Source organism: Necator americanus, chromosome X (genome assembly GCF_031761385.1).
Source record: "Necator americanus strain Aroian chromosome X, whole genome shotgun sequence".
Classification (NCBI taxonomy): Eukaryota; Metazoa; Nematoda; class Chromadorea; order Rhabditida; family Ancylostomatidae; genus Necator; species Necator americanus.
Genome location: NC_087376.1, coordinates 24,839,749 through 24,862,264, shown reverse-complemented (window position 1 = coordinate 24,862,264; position 22,516 = coordinate 24,839,749). Strand labels below are relative to the sequence as shown.

General features: G+C 39.7%; 3 protein-coding genes across 3 annotated transcripts; 2 read left to right on the top strand and 1 right to left on the bottom strand.

The window, feature by feature from the left end:
- Nucleotides 1-15: 15 nt before the first annotated feature.
- On the top strand, nucleotides 16-1,098 carry RB195_025352 (uncharacterized protein; the record flags this gene model as incomplete). The annotated part of the gene is made up of 3 exons (XM_064213454.1): nucleotides 16-125; nucleotides 199-779; nucleotides 842-1,098. The coding sequence occupies 3 exons, from the start codon at nucleotides 16-18 to the stop codon at nucleotides 1,096-1,098; spliced, it is 948 nt and encodes a 315-aa protein (XP_064069335.1).
- Nucleotides 338-805, top strand: RB195_025353 (uncharacterized protein; the record flags this gene model as incomplete). The annotated part of the gene is made up of 1 exon (XM_064213455.1): nucleotides 338-805. One exon carries the CDS (start codon nucleotides 338-340, stop codon nucleotides 803-805), a length of 468 nt encoding a protein of 155 aa, XP_064069336.1.
- Nucleotides 1,099-12,538: 11,440 nt separating the features above from the next.
- RB195_025351 (uncharacterized protein) lies at nucleotides 12,539-22,025 on the bottom strand (the record flags this gene model as incomplete). Its single annotated transcript, XM_013439950.2, has 11 exons — nucleotides 12,539-12,620; nucleotides 14,496-14,635; nucleotides 14,706-14,787; nucleotides 16,960-17,081; nucleotides 17,224-17,335; nucleotides 17,463-17,553; nucleotides 18,578-18,657; nucleotides 18,716-18,849; nucleotides 18,902-19,034; nucleotides 21,687-21,835; nucleotides 21,930-22,025. The coding sequence occupies 11 exons, from the start codon at nucleotides 22,023-22,025 to the stop codon at nucleotides 12,539-12,541; spliced, it is 1,221 nt and encodes a 406-aa protein (XP_013295404.2).
- Nucleotides 22,026-22,516: the final 491 nt, after the last annotated feature.

Sequence of the window (22,516 nt, the reverse complement as noted above, 5' to 3'; positions counted from 1 at the left end):
GGGAGCGGGGTCTAGATGATCTCAGGCGGTCGTGGAGGATGTCCAGCTGGTGGAGTGGCAGATGTGATTACGCGAAGGCGCGCGGCGCTGAAGGGAGGTCAGGAGCGGTCAGCCGGTTTTCACGGGTACCTCTTGTCCCGCACCCGGACAAATGTTTTGATTTGTTGAACCGATAGTCCGACACATAAAACTTTCTAGGGAGAAACCACAGCGCAACTGGCTTTCTTTTTTGAACATCCAGGTTGGAATCTTAAACGGTACGTACCAAACGAAATGGTGTCGTAAGCCCAGTAATAAAAACATCTTGGTTCATTTTCTTTCTGCTCATCCATTTCATATGAAGAAAGCTGCGCTTAACAACATGTTCCGCACGGCAAGAACCGTTTGTAGTGGACCTGAGGAGAGAAAGGAACCGTTAACTTTGGTCCACGAAATTGCTGTTTCCAATGGTTATGAAATCCGAACGCCTGAAACGAGACGATACCGAAGTGAACGAGCACGGCAATTGGAAAACCCCACCACAGATAAGATACCTCTCTACTTTCCTTACATCTCCAATGAAATGAGCGCTGCCATTAGGCGGTGTCTGAGGAGAGCAGACTTGGACAGCTCTGTTTCGGTCGTTGAAATACCAGCGAACAATTTGAAACGTCAGCTAGTTCGGAATCGTTTGTACGATACCATCTGTACACCACCGAACTGTGTTATTTGTCCCACAGGTAGACCAGGAGACGAAAGAACTGTGGCAACGAGTATGTCGGTGAAACGGCACGACCGCTGTATGTCCGCATCAAAGAGCACGTGAACGGCAAGAATAGGTTGCGAGAATGGACACCTTTAGGTGCCCATAGAACACAAAAACACGACGGAGCCGATTTTGAAATTAGGGACCAAATCTTAGCGCACGAATCAAAAACGTTGGCTCGAAAATCGCTGGAGGCATTCTGGATCCAAGCTAAAAATCCTAAAATGAACCGCAAGGGCGAATGTCTGACGATAACGCGGGAACTCGCGCCATATCTCGAATGGTTCTTCCGATCCGAATGTGACATCCGAACCATTCGCCCTCGTGATCGACCAGTCAGCGGTCCATGCTAGGCGTCTCCGATCTAATGTGAGCATTCAGTGTAGTCGCTAAACTGGTGATTGAAAGTAGGCGTGGAGTGTATCAGTTTAGTTGTGGAGAGGTTGGTCGTTTAAATTGTAGATTGAATCCCTCCTTTTCAGGCTCTGATGAAGGCGATATAGCCGAAACGTTAGCCAATAAATTTGTTTAATAACCTAACAAAAGCTTATCGAACTCGATACTATAATCTTGCATAGTTTCATAGCTTCTGGTACTCTCATTAAAAGATAAACGATAGATAGAGATAGCGAAGAAAACTCGCTCGCAGAAATATACCACTGATACAACTCAATAGTTGGTAGTTGAATGCCAGAAGACTTTTAATTACGATCAACTTCAACTAATATAAATTGGTACGGGCCAAGACTCTATCTATAAAATCATTTACGAGAGTACATTCAGATTGTGCGATTGTCCGACGGATACTTCATGTGTGTTCCCAGAAGATGCCGCCTCCCCTCTGCTTCATCAATCAGGAAAATGTCGCGCCCTCTGAGTCAATCCGCCTGCCTCCATCTGTCGATATATTCAAGTTCATGATCTCCGTGTCTCATGTACATAGTACTGCAAGAAAACCATGTTCATTTGAAGCTTACTTCGGCTGTTATGGTTGGAGGATTTTTGTTTTTTATTTTCGTTTGCAGCGCAGGTGTTAACACCCCACTCAGCCCTTCAACAATATTTATTTGCATGAAATGTGTTCATTAAAACCACTCAGCTGTAACTACATTTATTATCCATTTGTTCAGATCAGGCATTCAACGTGTTAGTAGAAGTGCGGTTAGAGGAATAAGTGCAGAAGTGTCTTTAAAGCTCTTTTCACTCACAAGTAATCTAACCAGAATAGATAAAAAGCAGCGTTGGAGGTCTGCTAATTTTTTGACGTTACTTAACGATTTAGCGAATTTTTGCTTTAGCGTCAACGAGTTAACCGCACTTGTTCGTGATTACGCTGACTGTTGCTTCACATTTCTATGAGGGACATACCGACATAGATATTCAAGAATACAACATGACCACTTCAGGGAGAACTCAAGAAAGATCTCAGCGGATTGTTTTGAAGAAATCTTCCAATTAGGTGATTTTCACGGATGCACGGAAGAATCATGTGTTGACACTTATTTCTTTGGTACTTTCGCTGTTGAAGCTGGTTAGAAACGGAGACGTTGAATTCCCTACTTTTGTAGGGCTAAGGATATGTATATATGTACATATATATATATATATATATATATATATATATATCAGTCTGAATGTCCAGCTAAAGCCGGACTTCAGACTTTTGGTAGTGTTCGCTTCGCTCACCCCCACCGATCATGAAGAAGTAACTGTAGCGACTTTTTTCGTAAAAGTAAAATTGTTTTTTTTCTTCTATCAACGTCTTCAACGTTTCCTTCAATTTTTTCCTCAAAAGTTAAGGCATAGATGAGAGATTTCATGATTTTCTTCCTAAACGCGTCAGTACTATATTTGGAAACAATCAAACTCGATTTTACATCTATGTTTCTCTGAAAAATCCACAATTTGGAAACATTATTCGAACTATGAGTTTCCTTCGCTCTCAACCATAAGCACAGAATGATGTGCTAACATTAAATGAGGTGAATATCATTATCGTAGTGATGAAGATAACACTCTACGTTAGACTACGTGAACGTGTGTTTCTGGTATCGTATTTAAGCCGTTTGCATGAGTGTTTCCACTTTTTGAAGAAAGGATGTTAGCAACATCAGGGAAACATGCTGGGAAATAGATACGCGAATAAGCCATAGAAACCCATTCTACCGTTGGGGCTCCCGCGCACGATTCCGACCCACTCTATGCCATTCTGGCACCGGCACACCGATCCTACGACGAGGAACCCATCTCACTGTATCTTACCGAGTTGGGGCTCCCGTGCATCAATCCGACGCCGTGGGATCCGCCAAATCCTATTTTATAGATTTGTGTCGTCGCTGCACTATTTAGACGCCGTGGGACCCGTCCCACCCCATTTGTAGCTATCTGACTCTAGGGCACGAATTCGACGTCGTATGTAGTACCCATCCCATACCATTTTTTTGGGCTCCCGAGCACCAATCCGACAAGATCTGTCTTCTTCTTTTTTTGGAATCTCGTGACAGAGACACACAGACGCAAACACGTTACAGAATAGATCCGTTATTATATAGCATGACAGTTTGCAAGTTTGCAGTTGGAAGTATATATTTATATAAAAGTTTATTTACCCTCACTAACATTTTACAGAAACTAACTTTCCTTATCAAAGCCAACGTACGATTTTGTATAGCTATGGACAATGACGAAAAGGTAGAGTGCTCGCGTATCAGGTGCATGACGATGGTTCAGCACCCCACCGTTGCAAGGTTTTGCATCATTATGGGGTATTTTCGTGACACGCAGACACACACACACATCGGACTAAGCGCTTTATAATATAGCATGATATATCATGTAATATCACATAATAATAGTAATATATATTATATGTATAATATATAGTTACCAGAAAATATAAGCTTTACAAGAACGACTTGTCCGGATTTTTTTTCTTGAAAACACCACAACTTTGAGTTCTTGTTCGATATCTATGATGTATCATGTGATAGTTCTAGAACGTTCTCGAAGCATCCCCGGAAAAGGTATATATAGCCGGGTACCCTTCCTTAAAGCCATTACCCCACGAATCTGGGGTGGTATGGATATCCGATGGCTAAAGACTATGCGGGGTTGTAGACTGCAGAAACGGGTGGGGTAACGCTCTTTTCTACTTAATCGCAGTAAAAAATGGCCCGGAAGATGCGGCGGTTGACAAGGGTGGCGCGTTCCAATAGAACGTCGAGCGTTCCGGGACGCTGTTTTCTACGACGAGTTCTATTGTAGCGCGTCACCCTTGTGCACGCGCCGCATTTTCTCTTGTTATCTTCCAGTGTATGGCTAATGCGCGGACCATAAGAGTTACATCAGGTATGCTCCAGTCCGAAACCATTGAAATCTGTTCGGAACATAGTGATCAGATGCTTCAAAGACGGCCGTGTTAAGCCCAATGCCCAGCTTAGCACGTCTTTGATGTCAACATTGTCTGAGCATGATTATGAGCATGTTTCTCGGACAATTGCATGACACTCAAAGACTAGCAAAGCGGTCTTACTAACATCCATAGGTCCACAATGAATGATGAATGTTTTTCAAACGACTGTAACTCTGATAATTGTTTTCTTTGATAGAGCCGGACACAAGGTTGTTATAATCCTTTATTCATGGCTAACGTTTCGGCAATATCGCCTTCTTCAGAGTCTGAAATCGAACGTGATTAATCCGAACAGACGTCTCATCATGTTCAATAAATCAATAGGGAGCAAACGCTTGAGTTTTGCAGACATGTGCACCGTGATCACTCGAATTGAAGCAATTCTCAACACGACACCCCTTACGAAACTGAACTCCAGTGATATCGCAGAGATACCATTGAGACACATTGGCTTTTTTGAGGGAAATTTCAACTACTCGCTTCCGAACGACAAAGTGGCAGACATATTGGGCAATCCTGAGTACGACCTTAATCTCATCCAAATAGAAAAACAGGCACTTGAAGCCTTTCAAACATCAGAAATGATAGCCAATAAATTCTCGAAAAAATGGAATGTTGAATATCTGACCTCATTGCGAGGAACACAAAAAATCAATCTCAAACAACCTAGACACTTATCAAGATCAGTTCAAGAAATTAGTGAAACTGTTCTGATCGAAGAGGAATTAATACAGAGAGGGTGTTGGTCATATGGTAGAATTACGAAAATCATACACGGCACCGATGGTTCGGTTAGATCTGCCAAAGTTCTTTTACCGAACTGAAAAATAATTCACCGTCCTTTGAACAAAATTTACTCCTGGAAAACCGAAATACTCCAGAGGAAACGATAGGCCCCCAAAAAGATCAACATGAACCTAACCAAAAAAGGAGGAAACTTTTAGCTCGTACTTCAAAAACAAGCGTATAAGATCATCAGAGACTACGAATTAGGACTGGAAGGTGCTTAGTACACTATTCCACAAACATCTCCCACTAACTATTATCGCTATGTTGTCAATAATATCTCCAACATATGCTGAGCGTGTCCCCAACATAGTATGCGTGAAAGGATAGATCAACATCTCACCTCCGAAAGATCCCTTCCAGGTATGTTTCGATGACCATTGCCGAACGTTCAATGAGGTCACAAAAAACCTCACATACACATTATTTATTTAATTTATTTATTTATTTATTTATTTATTCAAACACCTGCAGGTGTGCCATAAAACAGAAAAAAAGAACAAGATGGAACAGAGTTCGCTAGAATTTCGCCTGAATTTTACGCAACAAGGCTGGCCCTTTAAAGCATAAGGAGTGGTGGGTTGGCAGGTTTGCTACAGAGGGTGAGAAATCCTCACGCGAGATCCTTTTCCCAGACCCAGAACGCTACGGTAGATAACCGGATACATTAATGGCGAACAGCGACCTTTGTATCTTCGAGATATACTTTTAGGTACAGTGTATGTGTACGAGGCATTATTCGCACCTCGTTAGTCGTTGGATGCCACTTTTACTCTTTTACTACTGCCACTTTTTTGATAAGCAAAAATAAATTCCTAGAAAGCGAAAAAAAAATTTAAAAAATAGCATTACACCGATCAGGGGAAATTCTTTGAAGCATCTTTTGCATTCCAAGAAATGGATGATTAATTTCCATCTAACAAGTCAAAACAGGATATTTTCATTTTCACTCGCATTTCCAAATGGCATATATACGAACTTCTTTCATTTATATTAACTTACAGGCACACTTTATGTAGACCTTCAAACAACATCTAATGCCAGGTAGTTTCCTTTCCGTTCGATTTTAAAAGCGAATCATAAGAGCTCTAGGCGCGGCGAAAAAAAATTCTCGTAAGAGTGGCAGACGCGGCGAAATGGGTGGGGGGTGGCGTGGGCGGCGCGTCTTGAAGACGTAGCACAAGAGGAGCATTCAGGCTACCGTAGCGATTATGACGGTATTAGGAGACGCGCAGTGCAATTAACGACGCTCATTAGCCTCCTGTATATGCGGCGGCACATCATACGAGTACCTGTTGACCGTTCCACCATTTGTCCATCTCTGCTTGGGTGGCGCAAATGACAAAACAATCGTCAATGTACCGAGAGTAGAACAACGGACGTAGTTCCAGAACATGCGCTTCAATTTTGGCCATAAATGAAATAGCTAAGTTGGGAGCTAATCTCTGCCCCATAGTTAATCTTCTAAGCTGTGCAAAGTAATTTCCCGAACATCTAAAAATATTGCAGTCGAGGCACGCCTTGAGAAGAACCATCAATTGGGAGATTGACAATCCGTGTAAGTTGATTGTTCTTATGTTTTCTTTCAGCAGTTCGAACATAGCCTGTATCGCAGAGTCATTAGATACATTCGTATACAGTGCTTCGACGTCGAAAGACTCCATGACACAATCTCTTGTCAGGTGTGCTGCGCGTAGGTGGTCTAGGAACACCTACGCGCAGCACAGCAATTAGTTTACAAAATTTACTCCTGGGAAACCGAAATACTCCAGAGGAAACGATAGGCCCCCAAAAAGATCAACATGAACCTAACCAAGAAAGGAGGAAACTTTTAGCTCGTACCTCAAAAATTTCTTGCTTGAAACGACTAGACGTTCCCATGCACCGCCCATCCAAGGAGATCCAGGAGGACTGAGAATCCACTTTATTCGTTGAGGTGCGCAATATAACATAAGAGACCGACCATTTTCGTTGAGGTCAGAGAACATTTCAGTGATAATGACTTTACCAAGCTTGAAGTTAGTTTTACAATCTTAGTGTACAATCTCTGAAGCTCCTCTTCCCGAGACGAATCTTACGAAACAACTGAGGAATGCCCCTCCCGAAAGATTTTCTACTACTTCTAAGTGTACTGCTCGAGTTGTAAGGCGTATAAACACACGCACACTTTCTCGAGAGTTTTCGAAGTGAAGGGAGCCATGAAATCACATCCGACATTTTGAAATAGTTTGGACTTTATAACCGTGCCCTTTGGTAGTGGTGGCATGATCGGTGCTCCGAAGGGAAAACCTTGGTATTTTCTGCAAATGACGCAACCTTTTAGGAATTTCCTGAATACGTAAGAGGGATGTGAAATCCAAAAGCGGTGTCTTGCGATTGAGAGAGTGTGTTCTTTGCCACAATGACCATTTTTGATGTGAATAGTCTGCACGATCAATCGATCACTCGTTATAGTGATTTTCTAGCCAGCGTGGTCCTTTAATCCAGTCCTGCTTGATAATTTCTGTGAATGGTGCTGTCAGACCTCAGATTTCAGCGTCGGCTGGATTGTTTTTCGTGCTAACATGGAAGAATTCGACCATAGCACCACGATTATCAAGTTGCTTTTTAATACTAAGTATTTTTGCTTTCTGATTTGCTACAAAAATAGGGACCTTTTTCGAAGATTTTATCCAATACAAAGCAATCTTACTGTCCAAAACTATGTTCACTTCTTCGATTTTTGCTTGGACAGCTGATAATATGCTGCATCCTAATCTAGTTGTTTTAGGGATTCCGAGCAACTCTAATTTTGGGATAGTCTGAGGACACTTTTTTGGGGGCCAATCGCGTCTCTCCACCGATAAGGTCAGACACGTTGATTGTATCATTCGTCGCATATTTTTTGAGCGGGTGGGGTTTTCCAGTCCACTTTTGAATCAAAGATTTCCCGCATCATGGACTTCAGTTTAACAATGAACGGTTTTGTGAAACCTATTGGGTCATAAATCGAATTAATTTAGCTCACGACATCTCTCATAGTCAACTTTTTATTGTGAGGGAACCTTGTCTCACAGTAAAGTTGTCTGTGATAGAATTGTAATTGACTCCGAGTATTTTCATTGATCCAGATTGGAGTTTGTTGGTATATGGAATTCTTGAGTTTAGTTCTTCAGAATTTGAGATGTACTCGCATAGATTCATTCCAGTCTTGTTAAAGAGATGTTTTGATTCGTTCTACTTTCTTACAGCTTTAGGAAGTGACTCTGCTTGCAAAAGTATATTATCCACATACAGATTTTTGGCAATTTGTGTGTATAGTTTCGAATTTTGAGATTCCAAGTAAGACAGAATCGCCATGTTTAATATACTCGGAGAAGCTGTAACCCCAAAAGACAAGCTTCTGAGTTTATATTCGACGATGTTGTCTTTCGTTGGTGGGTGATTAACATTACGAAACTACAAGAATCTGAACAGATCCTTGTGTGCGGTTATCAATCGGATTTGTGTGAAGAGAGTTTCAATATCACACATTAAGACGATTCTCTTGAATCTTAAGGAAGTAAGGATGTCGTGTATTCTGTCAACAAAGAATTCCCCTTTTTGGATGACGTCATTCAAGCTAAGATGGCCTCTTTGTTTGGATGAAGCGTCAAAGACTATCCTTAGAGGGACCTTTTTCTGTGGTTTCCATAACCCTGTAGTGGCATGTAATAGATTCCAACCGCAAAGCGGTCAGCTGTATCAAATGCCTCTACGATTCCTTCGCTGACATATTTGTCCACATAATCGCAGTACCACTGCTTTTGTTCAGAGTTACATAAGAGGACGTTTTGTAAGGATTCTAGCCTCCTTATAGCTACTGAATAGTTATTTTCCTATTGAATTACATTCTTCTTTAGCGGAAAAGGAGCTGTAATGATGTCGTTTTCAGATAAGATCAGTTCCGAGTATTCTTCAAAGTATCTTTGAACTTTTTCGTCTCCCTGCATTTCTTCCGGCATGATGCCGAAATCATCCAACTCAAAAATTTTCCGTAAGAGTTCTCGTTGTGTGTTTTCGGAAATTCCTATCTGGCTGTGGCATACTGTGTTAGTAGTCTTACTTGCCTTGCCGATTCCTTGACCATAAATTGTGGGTCCAAAAATTATTTTTGCTATATGAAAGCCAGTTGTTATTCGGATTCCATTTCTTGGATCCGTAACTAAATTGTGACCATAGTCCAGTCCTACGAAAATGTGTGGATTTTGATGCTCACCACGAAGCTGTGAATTTGCTAAAGAGATACTGTTTGTTTTCAAGAACTCAGTATCTTCTGCATTCAATATTACTAAAGGAAACCCGTTTGTTATGACTGGTTTGGTCTGTACGATCATGCAGATTTCTTCTCCGGAAGCAGTTCCCAGTTTTACAGGAACCATATGGCTTTCGAAGCACTCGATATGCCCGCCAATTCCGGACATGGTGCAGGTTTAGGTCATGTTCTTGGGTAGATCACGTTGTTCTGCAAGATTTTCTTCGATTACTGTTTTTTTGTGCACCAGAATCGAAAAAATAGCACTTTTTCAAGTGCCTGTTTTCTGGCGTTCCAAATGTTGCCTTGCAGTCATCAATGTCAGTTGTTTACTAGTTTCACTTTGCTGAATGGAGTTTTCCTCGATCTGTGGTGATTCCACAGACACCTGGGTGTTTATTAGTTTGAACTTGCCTTTAACATTTCGATCGTCTTCTCCTCTATTTTGCCAGCTGAGTTGCTTTTGCTGATTTTGACCAACACGAACAAATTTGGGTTTCGAGTTGCTGTTTTGGCTGAGTTGTTCTGTCTTAAAGCAGAGGCTCATATGGTGTTTCTGTCCGCACTTTACTTATTCTGATTTTTTGGCAGTCAAAACTGCTATGACTGGGAGAGCAACACTTCGAGGGATTTTGCTCCTTCAGTATTTTGCGGCGAATGCTTTGATCCGTGAGCGTACGGCACTGCATTGATATATGATTGTCCTTATGACAGAACAAGCAGATACGATTAGGCCGTAAATTGTCATGATCGGTCTTTAATCGGGATGACCTCGTTGATGTGTTTGTGGCCAAGTCTACTTTCGACGTCGTTTTTTCCACCGAGCTCTGTTTTTAAGAGATTTATGAGATCATCAACTGTTTGCCAGTCTTGTGATTGACTGGCCACTAATACAGGTTTTATGATGTCTTCAGGGAATTTGGATAAGATTGTTTCGCACCACATTGGGTCGCAGGTCTTCCCTACATCATATCCTACAGAAATTACTTGGTTGGTCAGCATTCTTATTTCCACATTCACATTGACCATTTTTTTAGACTTTTTGTGATCTGTTGGACTGGTGATTGGAGTAATTCTCCTGTAAAGTCCTGATCAACCAATTGTAGTTTCCAGGAATGAGTTTTATCCCCTTGATGGGTGTTCGCGCTCTTTCCTTTAAACTTTCCTTGAGTGAAAGTATTTTTTCCATGACGTCCAGCTCTTCACTGTTATGCACAAGTGCTTCAAAAAATTGCCCAGTATTCTGGGAAGTCGTCAAAATTCCCTCAAAATTTCGGTAGCGTGGCTTGTGGAGGTTTTATTGACCTCAGCGTTCTTTTCGCTGTGCCGCTGTGGGATGTGGTTGCTGAATTTGATGGATCTTGCGAGCAGAATTGAATTATTGAATATAATGATAACGGTATTGAATTATCTTGAATACCATTATCAACTCTACCATCAACTTCACCATCCTCTTTTTCATTTTCTCCGTTGTTGATGTTGTCGTCTTTTTGGAGCTTTAGAGATTTGTATTTCAGTTTGACTTCCATATTTTCGCGCATATTTTTGTTTCATCGAGGCGCGCTGTTAACATAAACGACAGGTCGTTCGCTTCAGCTATGGCTGATTGTGACTGCGACTCCTCTATCTGCTCAATTTCAACAGTTAAATCCTTCTTTTCGGATTTCTTTTAACAATTCTTATACCCGTCTCTGACTTCGTCATATAGATTTTGGAGGTTTTTCCTCGCTTCTTTTATTTGCCTTATGCTGTTTTGCAACAATACTGTGGCTGATCAGCATTTCTGTTATGCCTCTTCGTCTACTGTTGGATACTGTGCTCATGTAGTGTATTCCCTGTAACGGGATATTAAAGTGCTCAACGTCGTTGCGGTAAGAACTACCGGCGTTTTGAGAAAAGGCAACACCATTTCTTTCTTCGTGCACGTGCAATGCCATAAACTTCGCTTGACCTTTGAAAGAGGACTGATCAGCTGTTTGTTAACAGTGATCTGCGTTCCAGTTACTTTTGTAAGGAAACGACTTTTCGCCCAATTACTGAGATGAATCTGATGCGATTCACGGTTTTTGTTTTGACCACATAAGTTGCTCAATGAGCTAGTTCATTTCTCCAGGGGCCAAAGATATCACTTTTTGACGCGGGACGACGCTTTTTTTGGCTTTATTTTAGCCGATGCACCAAAATGTGTAGGGGTGCGGAGACTCTTGGGATCTTAGCCCGTATCGTTCCGATGAATAAACAGGTGGTTCAGTGAATGTTTATTGCCACAGCCAGACGACCACTCGTGAGCAATAAAAGCGAAGTATATCTAACACATATCAATCTGAAACTACTATAATTGGACTACGCCCCATAAGTACTTGAGTCGCAGTGAAGTTACCATACGTGACCATCATCGGTATGACGATACACTCGCAGATCACAAGAAGTTTCGTGCCTCATCTCTCCTCCTTTGCTACGCTAGTAGATAGTCACAAAAGCTCCCGAATTCATTGTCGAGGGTTTCGTTCGCGCATGTCAATCTTTCTTTCGTTATTACAATATTTTGCTGCACAAAGCGTTGCTTCTGCTGCTTAAGCAGCTTACAGCATCACATTTATTGAAGGTGAGTCCACTTCTGCAAATGCAATTACTGCTGCACACATTTTCGATTAGTTTTTTTTAATATAGCTAAATATACTATCAAAAGTCAACGAACTACGCGGTCCCTCGGATCTCCTTACTCGTTGCTTTTTCGTAGTAGGATGACCCTCATAGCTCCATGAGCTAAAAACAGGTAGATTCTTTCGAGAAAAAAAAGAACGAATCAATGGAAACAAATTTATTGCAAAATCCGAATAATATATGTGGAAATAAAAGCGCAAAATGATATGTCGCTTAACAAAACTTTTGTTCTTTATACACTGACTAGATATCCATTCAGCAGATGCTGTAGTGACTAAGACACTAACAGGGATGCATGGGAAGCCTGGATATACTTTCTTAAAAAGTACTCAAAATATCACAAGAATGAAGAAAAAAAGAAGTGAAATGAGGCGAAAAAAAAAACACACTGCACCAGCGAATTCTATCCTACAATAAGAACGCTGATTCTAACCAGAGTCCCCAAAAAACTATTTAACATATATGGGAACAATAAAAAACAAAACAAAATGGGAGCTGAGCATTCAGAGCAGTAATGGATGTCACTTCCATACCATTTAATTCGGGTGTATATACTACGTTAAGAATTATTCAACCTCACTTTGTGGGAACTGCTGATTGTTGTCCTACTATGCAAACCAAGTCAAAAAAATACATTCATGTTTGCTTCTAACCTAATCTAATCATCGAGTCTTGGATCCTCATAGTCTTCAAAGTCTGGATCAACATATTCTGTAAATCGACTTGCTACTGGCCGATTTCTGAAAAAAAACAAGATAGTTACTTTCTGATTATCAATGAAAGTGTATGAGTTCCGGAGGATTCGTGCTTTGGATAGGAAAACAAGAGTAAAAAAAACCGAACAGTTACGTCTAGATACTTTTATGACGTAGTTCTTAAGGTAACGCGATTTGCTCTGCACTTTCTCAGAGCCATAAGTTAACTGTTTGCTAAAAACACGAAAAATTCAATGTGAATGCGATATCGTAATGGACAAGCAATTAAGGGTGCAAAAGGAATATGAGGTAAGGCCGGAATACTTATAAAAATGAGGAAAGTTCACAAGATTGTCAAGCAGCGGGAGACTCCTTATGTGCTTGAATAAGATCAGTGTTAAATTCACTGAGAGTCGATATTGAATATGTGCGAAAACGGGCTCTAGCACCCTTTTTCTCTTCACACGCCAAACAATGGGGCGACTGATCGATAGGGTACTTTCGTTGACGAACGGCGCATTATCGTCTCACTAGCTTTTTTTGTAGTTTCTCGTGCACGTATGGATAGAATTACGTCATGATTGAATCGTGAGCTCAGCCACGAGCGTAGATGGGTCCTATATTTGAAGGTGTAGCGGTTGGAACCTTCAAGAATAATTTTTCTGCAACTTGTGATTTTGCATACCGAAAATCAGCAATTGTTGACGTGTATCTCTTTTCTCTAAGACAAGCGAAGAAATGAATAGTACAGTAAATTACAAGAAAAATTCCAAAGAAATGTAAAAATCGTCCAAACAAATTGTAGAGAATGTAGAATGTAAAACTAACTAACTGAGGTACTTCTATTTGTCTACGAACTGAAGGATCTAGTTGATGCAAGTTAAGGGTGCGCTAATTACATGCGAAGCACCTACATATAGCAGATAACTATAGCAGCAGTGTATTTCAGAAATTTAACGTGAATCTTCAAAATTATGTACCGCAGTTACATTTTAGTTGGAGGCACGAAAAGCAGGTTTTTGCAGCATATCAATGAGCTGCATCCTTGAAATTGTTTCTTAAATGGAGAGTAGAATATGTGCGTGAATAACCTGAAAAAAACAACCCCACAACAAAAACTACTCAGCGATGTCATATTCCACTGCTCACAACGCTATCCCTTACTTGTACTCCCAGAGAGTGCAATTGGTGTTTTCTTTTCTGGTCTCCTGTTGCACCTGTGATAGGAAACCAAAGGAAAAACTCTAAATTACATCCTTCTGTTGCTTGGGATGTTCAGAAGGACAGATATACGATTGTAATTGCTGTATCTAATGATTGTTCGTGTTAAACATACCTAGCACCAATTTATCGACCCGGAAGCGTTAGACTGATCTTGGCCATTATCAAACTAACGACCGCATAGGGGCAGTAGAGACCTCTTAGCATTACGTTACGCCGGGTAAAGTGTAATTTTGGGGGAGGGACACTCAACCGCGCTCTTATTTCTGGAAGCTCTATCTTCGTTTTTCCCCTAGTAGCTTTAACGTACATGTGATAGATCCTCCGAGACTAATTCTTAGGTTTTAGGGCCCTACTGACTCACCTCCAAAAATCCTCCCCCCCCCCCCCAATCCCCAACTTCACCTTACCCCGCTGCGCCTACGCAATTCTTGATATACTACTTAGTAGAAAAAAGTGCTGTCACTGTGTTGGTATGTTTGTACATACGCAATTTATTTAGGTAATGCGCAAGCAGCATGCAATCTCACATTCGTCTTTCCTTGATCTCTCGTATCCTCCTGAACAATGGACAAATATACTGGACGACAATATGAATCACAAAAACCAGATGTATGGAATAAACGCTCCCGGACTCACATATAAACTAACACGGATGTAAAGCACACCAATCGTATTTAATCATACAGAATAACTGACCTGTTGATACTGTCAATACTTATCGGATTACTGTCTCTCACTTGCTTTCCCATGTTTTCAAATCTTTGCTCCCAGAACTTTGGTGTGCGTAGGGCTGCACTCAAATATGACGATCCACTAGTACGCCAATCTGGATCCCCCTGAAAAAAAGAAAACTTATCGAGTGTTTTTTTTTTCAGACGAAGTTAAACATACTGTAACAGTGGCTACCTTCGTGAACATGTATCCAGATACTGGAACTGATCCTTTTGCGTTCACTTCATGTAGCAACTTCTGTTCCCATTCTTGTGGTCTAAAATTTTGCTCACTAACTACACACAAAAAAGAACTTCCTCCATAGGGGATTGTTTGATGTTCAGTCACTTTTGAAAAGAATAAACACTCATCGTTCTATTTACGTTAACCGAACTCGGTAGCTGGCGCACCTGCGTAGTAGGTTGGGCTTGCAATGGCGCGATGATGGCTTGTTCCGCTACGCAGCTCGATTAGAGCCAGTGAGGGTCTCACCGCGAACCCAACAGCTTGCGTAAGTACACCCTAGGTGGGGTCGTTTTGACCATATCCATTTTTTTCCATATCCGTTCTGACCTTCACCTCCATGTTAGACTATCAGATAAGTTTTTTTTTTCTAGGAGGCAGACGGCAATCCAGGAACTCTAACAATTCGGCATTTCCATTGTTAGCAAGGCAAAATAAGCGACAAGCGATCTTCTAATAAGCAAATTCTGTCTCATCTTAGTCCACATGTGGTAAGCTCAAGTTCTGTCGCTGCATTTCTGTGCCTCTTCTAATATACCGTCTCCACAACTAGAAAATAAAATAAAGCTGAAGTGAAATGAGGTTATGACATTGGGTAAAAAATAGTGTAACGAAGATATGCTGCTATTTTTATATCAACATTACTTCAAAATATTCAATTATAAGTGTACGAAAAAATACTGCCAATTTCTGAACAAAAAGGGAAGAGAGCGATCTGAACATTTATAGCTCGAATCGGCAATTATAGGGAAGAAAGAATAGATTTTTGGTTTATTTACTACTACAATACCCAAACATCGAACTCTAAAAAGAAGAACACAAAACCCTCCTAGAAGATGTAAATATGATTAGGAAGCCGTTTCTCACTACAAATGTTAAAAGCATCACCCACGAATCTGGGGTGGTGCGGGTTTCAGGTGGGTTATGCCTGACGGGGGAGATGATAGGGGGAGAGTCATTCCGTCCATTTCTTCCTAATTTCTGTAAAAACGGCTCGGAAGATGCGGCGCTTGCCAAGGCTGGCGCGCCACAATTGAACTCGTGGAAAATAGCGTCCCAGAACGCTCGAGGTCGCATCTTCTGGGCCGTTTTTTTTTTAATGGCGATTAGGAAGAATTGAGTGGGATCCCACCCGTTTCTGCAATCTACGATCCCGTATAGTCTTTGACCATAGGAAATCCATATCACTTCACATTCGTGGTGTGATGCCTTCAAAGAACGGTGATTTTCGCAATACACAAAGTTGCGAGTTCTCTACCGTAACAGCAAAATTAGCTCCATTTGTACATATTCAATCAATTCAGTTATTTCGGTACTTGTAAATTGAAGTCCACAAATATTCTCATTTTATTATTATTATTATTATTATTATTATTATTATTATTATTATTATTATTATAATTATTATTATTATTATTATTATTATTATTATTATTATTATTATTATTATTATTATTATTATTATTATTATTATTATTATTATTATTATTATTATTATTATTATTATTATTATTATTATTATTATTATTATTATTATTATTATTATTATTATTATTATTATTATTATTATTATTATTATTATAATTATTATTATTATTATTATTATTATTATTATTATTATTATTATTATTATTATTATTATTATTATTATTATTATTATTATTATTATTATTATTATTATTATTATTATTATTATTATTATTATTATTATTATTATTATTATTATTATTATTATTATTATTATTATTATTATTATACATTACTCTTGTTCTGCTGCAAGAGTACGCAGTGTTGGAGATGTTGCCGGTAACTAATATTTTAAGATTCATTAAATCGATCATTTAATTACAGTTGTAATTTGAGTAATGTCCGCTGTCCGTTACGAGTGCACACGTTGTACTGCTGCTGAAGTTTTACATTTTTCGTGTTGTGTAAATTCAAAATTTACTGCTACATAGTTTCCATGTGCATATGAGGCGAAAGAAGGAGAGGTCCTCAGTGTTCTTCTCCCTCCTTCTGTCTAGAAATCTAATTATTTAGGAATTCCGTACTCTCATCTTTTAAACTTCGCTCACACTCAACACTCACAACTTTTCATCTCTCAATTATCTTATTTAGATCCCGTGACCACTGATATTAAGAAAACGGGTAACTAAGATGAGGACTCTCCATTTGTATTGAACATTAGAATGCAAATTAAACGAACCCCCTTGGTGTGTATTTTCCTTCTGGACGCTTGAACAAATCTACGGAATGCTGGAGATCGAAGTCAAAATAGTCGGGATCATCGCGATTCGGCCGCGAATAGTAGGGTTTTGGACAATATCTCTGAAAAATAAATGTGTACCGGAAGTTCAAAGTTTATGCACAAATCAAAGAATTATTTGGCTTTACACCTACTTATTTATTATGACGAAATACCTATTTTGCGAAAAAGTGCAATAAGGAAGCTGAATATTATTAAGCCTACGGAGAAATCATAGTCGTCCCGATCTGATGCTGTTCCGGCTGCAGGAACAAGAGCGTTGCGGAACTCTTTCGCGGTAATTAGTTTGGGAGCAAGAGGTGAGGTTTTCAACAACCTTAAAATTCTACTTGTAGAAATTTTGAAACGAGTACTGACAATGTGAATGAAACCGTTGGATGTAGCGGAAACACAGAATCAAAAGCTACTATTAGGTAGAGCTAGAAAAACTTCTTATTCCTCACATAGCTTCAACATCTCTCGCTCTCTTCTCATACTGCGATTCGCTTCCTTGAGAAGATGAGACTGCTGGTGCAGCGTATGGCCCCGATCCTCCTTAATAAATGATCAATAAAAAATATTTTAACTTGATGCATAGGTAATGGAGTTTTTTTTTATTTCGCAGAGAAAAGAAAGGAGTTGAGCGTTATGTAACACGTTATTTGAGACAGCATTTCTTTCTCTGCAACGTAGTGTTCTTGTTTTGGTTTTTAGCAATTCAATTTTTGTTGATTTTAAGAACAATACTATACAGTATGTCCCCAACGTGTTCAATCGGATGACCTTGATCGCATTTGCCGTATCGCAACGTTTTTCTCTGTTCAGTATTCATCCGCTCTTACCTCTGCCAGGATTCAATCAAAAGACATCACGCCCAGAATTCCAAACATATGCCTACTATACATAAGTTGAGGTTTACAGCTGCTTATTTCTATAAAAAGCAGCTTTGGAAGATTTTCCAATTTTGCGTTCTCTTCAGTAGTGAATAGTGTTTGGTACATAATTTGCAAGCGTACGCAGCGGCACTACTCAAATGCGATTCCCTTTCTGCAAAATTTGAAACAGGTAGGCTAAGAGCTACAGACTGCTCAGCATATCCGACGATGCAACTATTTACAACTGTGCAAATGATAGGATGGAAGCGTATAAGATGTATTTCATCACTTCAATCCGTGCAAAAATTGTTCTATCGACTAATTTTATTGCTAATTCTTGTTGCACATTCCCATTTTATCATTCGCGAGAATGTAAAAAGTTGCGCCGTCGTGTATGCACTGACCTGATACTCCTGATCTATTCGATTTCTTAGCGGCTGCGATTTATTTACTTTACTACTATAGAGGACCGCTTCATCTACAAATCCTTCTAAATCCAGAATCACTCCGCGCGTGCGCTTTCATTATTTGATTCGCAGGTGTGTTAAGAGTAGCGTCGTTCATTAAATTCCTGATTTCTGGGGTTAATAGAATTTTTTGTTATGATACCTGAAATTACGTTTCTGCCACTCTTCACTAGTGAAGTGAACTGAATAGGAAACATTTCCCTGAACGCGGCTTCGAAAAGGAAAGGTATGACGAACCTGCAAAAACACGACTCATCGAAGACGAAACGAAGAGGGACCGATCAGCTAACGAAGGCATCGAAAGACTATCTTGTGACCTAAACCGCCGATATTTAGAATATCTTTTAAAAAATGCAACAAAACAGTAGTTCTTACCTAACGCTGGGAATAAAACCGCTTCTCGTGCCGAGACGCCTGAACGGGCTATCAGCTCTGCTTTTTCTCGATCGAGATAGAATAGATTCAAGGAACTGTGTTTCATCCCTAGTCATTTCAACGGATCTTTTGGCCTGAGTGGTGTCTCAGATGACGAGAAAAAACTATCATCGCATTCCTTTGTACCTTATGATAAGATTTTTTTACGCTTTCTTGCCACTTTTTCCATGGTTGTTTCTTATCGTCGTTGAGATCATCCAACCTATCATCGAAGTCAATTCTAGGAAATCTTGGTGGTGCTTTTGGAATCCCCATTTGACTAAAACAAGCAAGGTCAGCTGAGATCAACCAAGTATTAAAAACAAGAGTCAGATAATCTGAACGTAGTCAAACATTAAAAGATAGTATACCACAAAAAAAATCGCTCTGCGGAAACATTTTCACTAGTTCCAAGGGAGAACAACAAATAAATTATTACTAAGAGGTCCAAAACGTTTCTTTGCAGTGCTTTTATGCTCACGTACGCCAGTCAATAAACGAGAACGTCTCCACAAGGACTTCAACACAAGTTTCTTCAAAGCACCTGACATAAGGTCGGTTCGAAACGGCCTTTGATGTATACAAATTTGAAATGATGCATAAACACATGCACAACAAAATCAACAAAATTCCAGAATTTGTTGTTGCGAGAGCTCAGTTCTGAATGAACTGAACAAACTATCAAGACTGCAGCAGCTATTTACATTTTAGATAGGAGAATAAAGAAAACAGCGGTTGCGAACAAATGAACTTCACCAAATCAAATCTGCAACCATTTCTTTTCACTCCATTTTAACAAAGATTTCAATTCTTGTTTTATACTAGTCCGTGAAACAACCCTTATTCTTCAGAGTTACACCTTATAGTACAAAAACGAACCATTTTTTCTTTGAAAAGTAGTGAAACTTTCGCATCAGGGGTTCCTCATTGTATTCCTGCAGTTATACTAAACAAAAGTGAAAGTCCGCTTGCAATTACATTTCTTCAACGTGTAACTAACTCTCTCTAATATAGTATCCTAAAGAGTGTCTGCAGGGCAATGTCGATGGCCTACAAATAAATGTACAGTATTAAAGCTAATGTCCTAAACTTATCAGAACTTAGTGCACCTTTCCTAATGACCACATAATCGCTATGAACTTACTCTGATATTCAAAGAAATACCACTTTTCAAACTTATTATTATACCGCTTACATAGAAAGCCGCAAATGTGCATGCAATTTTTTGAAATTTCCCACAGATCACCGAAATTGCTGTTCGCAATGCAGTGAGCATTATACTACTAAAGTGAACTCAGAATTGCACTTAGCTACCAACAATTAAAGTTTGCTTCCAATTAATTCCAACTATCTTTCGAGATTTTCAAAGGAAATATCGGTCAACACCATAACAATTAATTTGGGACTTTGAAGGTAAAAATCCTGCTTCTGAGAGGGTAAATAAGCAATGTTGAGGGGCTTGAATCTACGTATTTATTGTCACCATTGATTTCTACACTGAGAACACGTATTATCTAACTGTATGTCAATGAAACAATATATCTTTATGAATTGATTATCTTGGTATGAAGAATGTAATGGTGGTAGATAAAAGGGCAAAGCATCTACAGGTATAGACATCGGTAATTAGATGAAAACACCTAGTTGTAAAGCTAGGTCAACTGAATCACTTCATATTTTTCGTATGTGTATGTGCTTAGGCTGTCGAGAGTTCCAAACCACATAGCTCGAGGCTGTGAGATTAAGTTACAGCAGAGAGGTATTTCGGATGGCTGCAAAACTCTGGACTTGCTGATATAGATTAGTTTGAATCCTCCATGTTCAAAAAATGCCAATTCCGCTCACAACTGTTGAACATTTGTATGTACCGATAAAACGAACGACAGTGTGAGGGCACTTTGGCATGGGTGCAGTATGCCCAGTGTCAAAGGATCAGACTGAAACACTTGCATAGGCTCTTTTCTTTGTTTACTTTATAAAACGTCAGAGTTGATCTGGTTTGTACGGAATAGGGAGCAGTAGGCAACACTTAACAGCAGAGCATGAAAAAGAGAGTAAGACTTCTGTATTCTCAAAAACTACTAGACATCTTGCTCCCATTTCATGACCACGTTACCGTTTGCAGAAGAAAGCTCCCTCAACTTCACTGAAGAGTCTAATGTATACAGTTAGAAGATAAGGAATATTAGCGTTGATCAGTCTCTTCAGGATACGCCAATGAGTTTTTATGTAAAGGTCGCATATGTGGCCTATACAATAACTTACCAGGACCAGGCGATGAATTAAGTCCTTATTTTTATCCTTCCAGAAAAGCCTGGTACCACCTTGCCGAAAACGAAAAGGTGAAAGACATGGTTGGCCTAGGGCAGTTCCGAACCATCGATCTCGTAGGAGCAGTGGAATTCCTTACCGCAGCGCTACACCCCAACTACATGACTGACACATGATTTTTTTACCACGGAAAAAAGTCCAAAAAGGGATGCGCTGGCAGGAGAAGAAAATTATTTCTTGTGATTTCTACACTGTGTTCGGCGGAACGCATTTCTAAGCGTGCATAACGTCGAGTGCCGGAAATGAGTGGTGATTTCCTGAGTGCATTTTCGCGCCGTTAGCACTTTTATAGTTTGTGTATATTGATCAAAGCATTTTTTCCTTATGCTTTAACAACTTCTCAAAATACAAGCACTGGCAGCCGTCGTTGTGAAGTGTGGGCTGACTTTGCGGCTAGTTGAGGGATGAAGGCACAAAAAACGAATTTTAAAGCGATCTCGCACACAACAATCGACCAACATGTGCACCGCCGATGAGGCTTCTTCAAACGAAAAATCTTAGAGTCCCGGTGGGTATACGAATGATATTGAGGAAAAATTGATCCTCGCTATGTTAAAGTTTCTTATAAATTTTGAATAATTTGAATTTAAGTGGAATTAACCCGTAGTTTGACGATAATCCATTTCGAGGTCCGAGAGGTGGATCTGGATCCAATACTTCTGCAGATAACGTTGGTGGTACTGATGATTTCAATCCCAAAAGTCGCATAGATTCTTCGATCAGTGTGGATGATGAGTTTGGTATGTCATTCTGAAAAAGTATTTTCTGGACAAAAATTTCCCACAGAGCTATGGAATTGTTCACGATTTCGTGACTGTGTAGATTTTCAAAAAGATACTGTTACCATTAGCATAGATGGTAATGTCGAAGAAGCAGAAAGCTCTCCAGTATGCCTTGGGTGCTCTGCTCTCTCCTCCTTGTCCTCCTCCTGGTCAGCCATGACCCTTTAAATCACATTTCAATAGTGTATTAATTGTCGAGGGGGATATGTACTTTAGAATATTCTTTCGAACTGCCACGACAATGTTTTTTTTTATTTCGCAGCATTCAAGATAACAAAGACGAGATAAAGGAGAATCAAAGTTTTATAGGCTCTTCCAGAGTTCCTGGATGAAATAATGTCGTTAGTGTAGAATTTTGAAGGAATGAATGTAGGCAATAACAGACATGGGAAGGAACAAAAGATGACATGCATACAAAGCAGCGTCTATGGATCAAGCATTTACACTTATTTCGGACATACTCTGCGAAGTAGCCATTTAGAAGTGATATACCTACCATGACCATGCCTTCATAGAAATACAACCGATTCAAACCACGATAGAGATATGAAATGGTGTTAGTTTATATAGTATATACATATATATTATAAAGCAAGGTGGCGTAATAATTAACCAATTATGGATTGAGATTGGGACAGTGTTTGTGAGA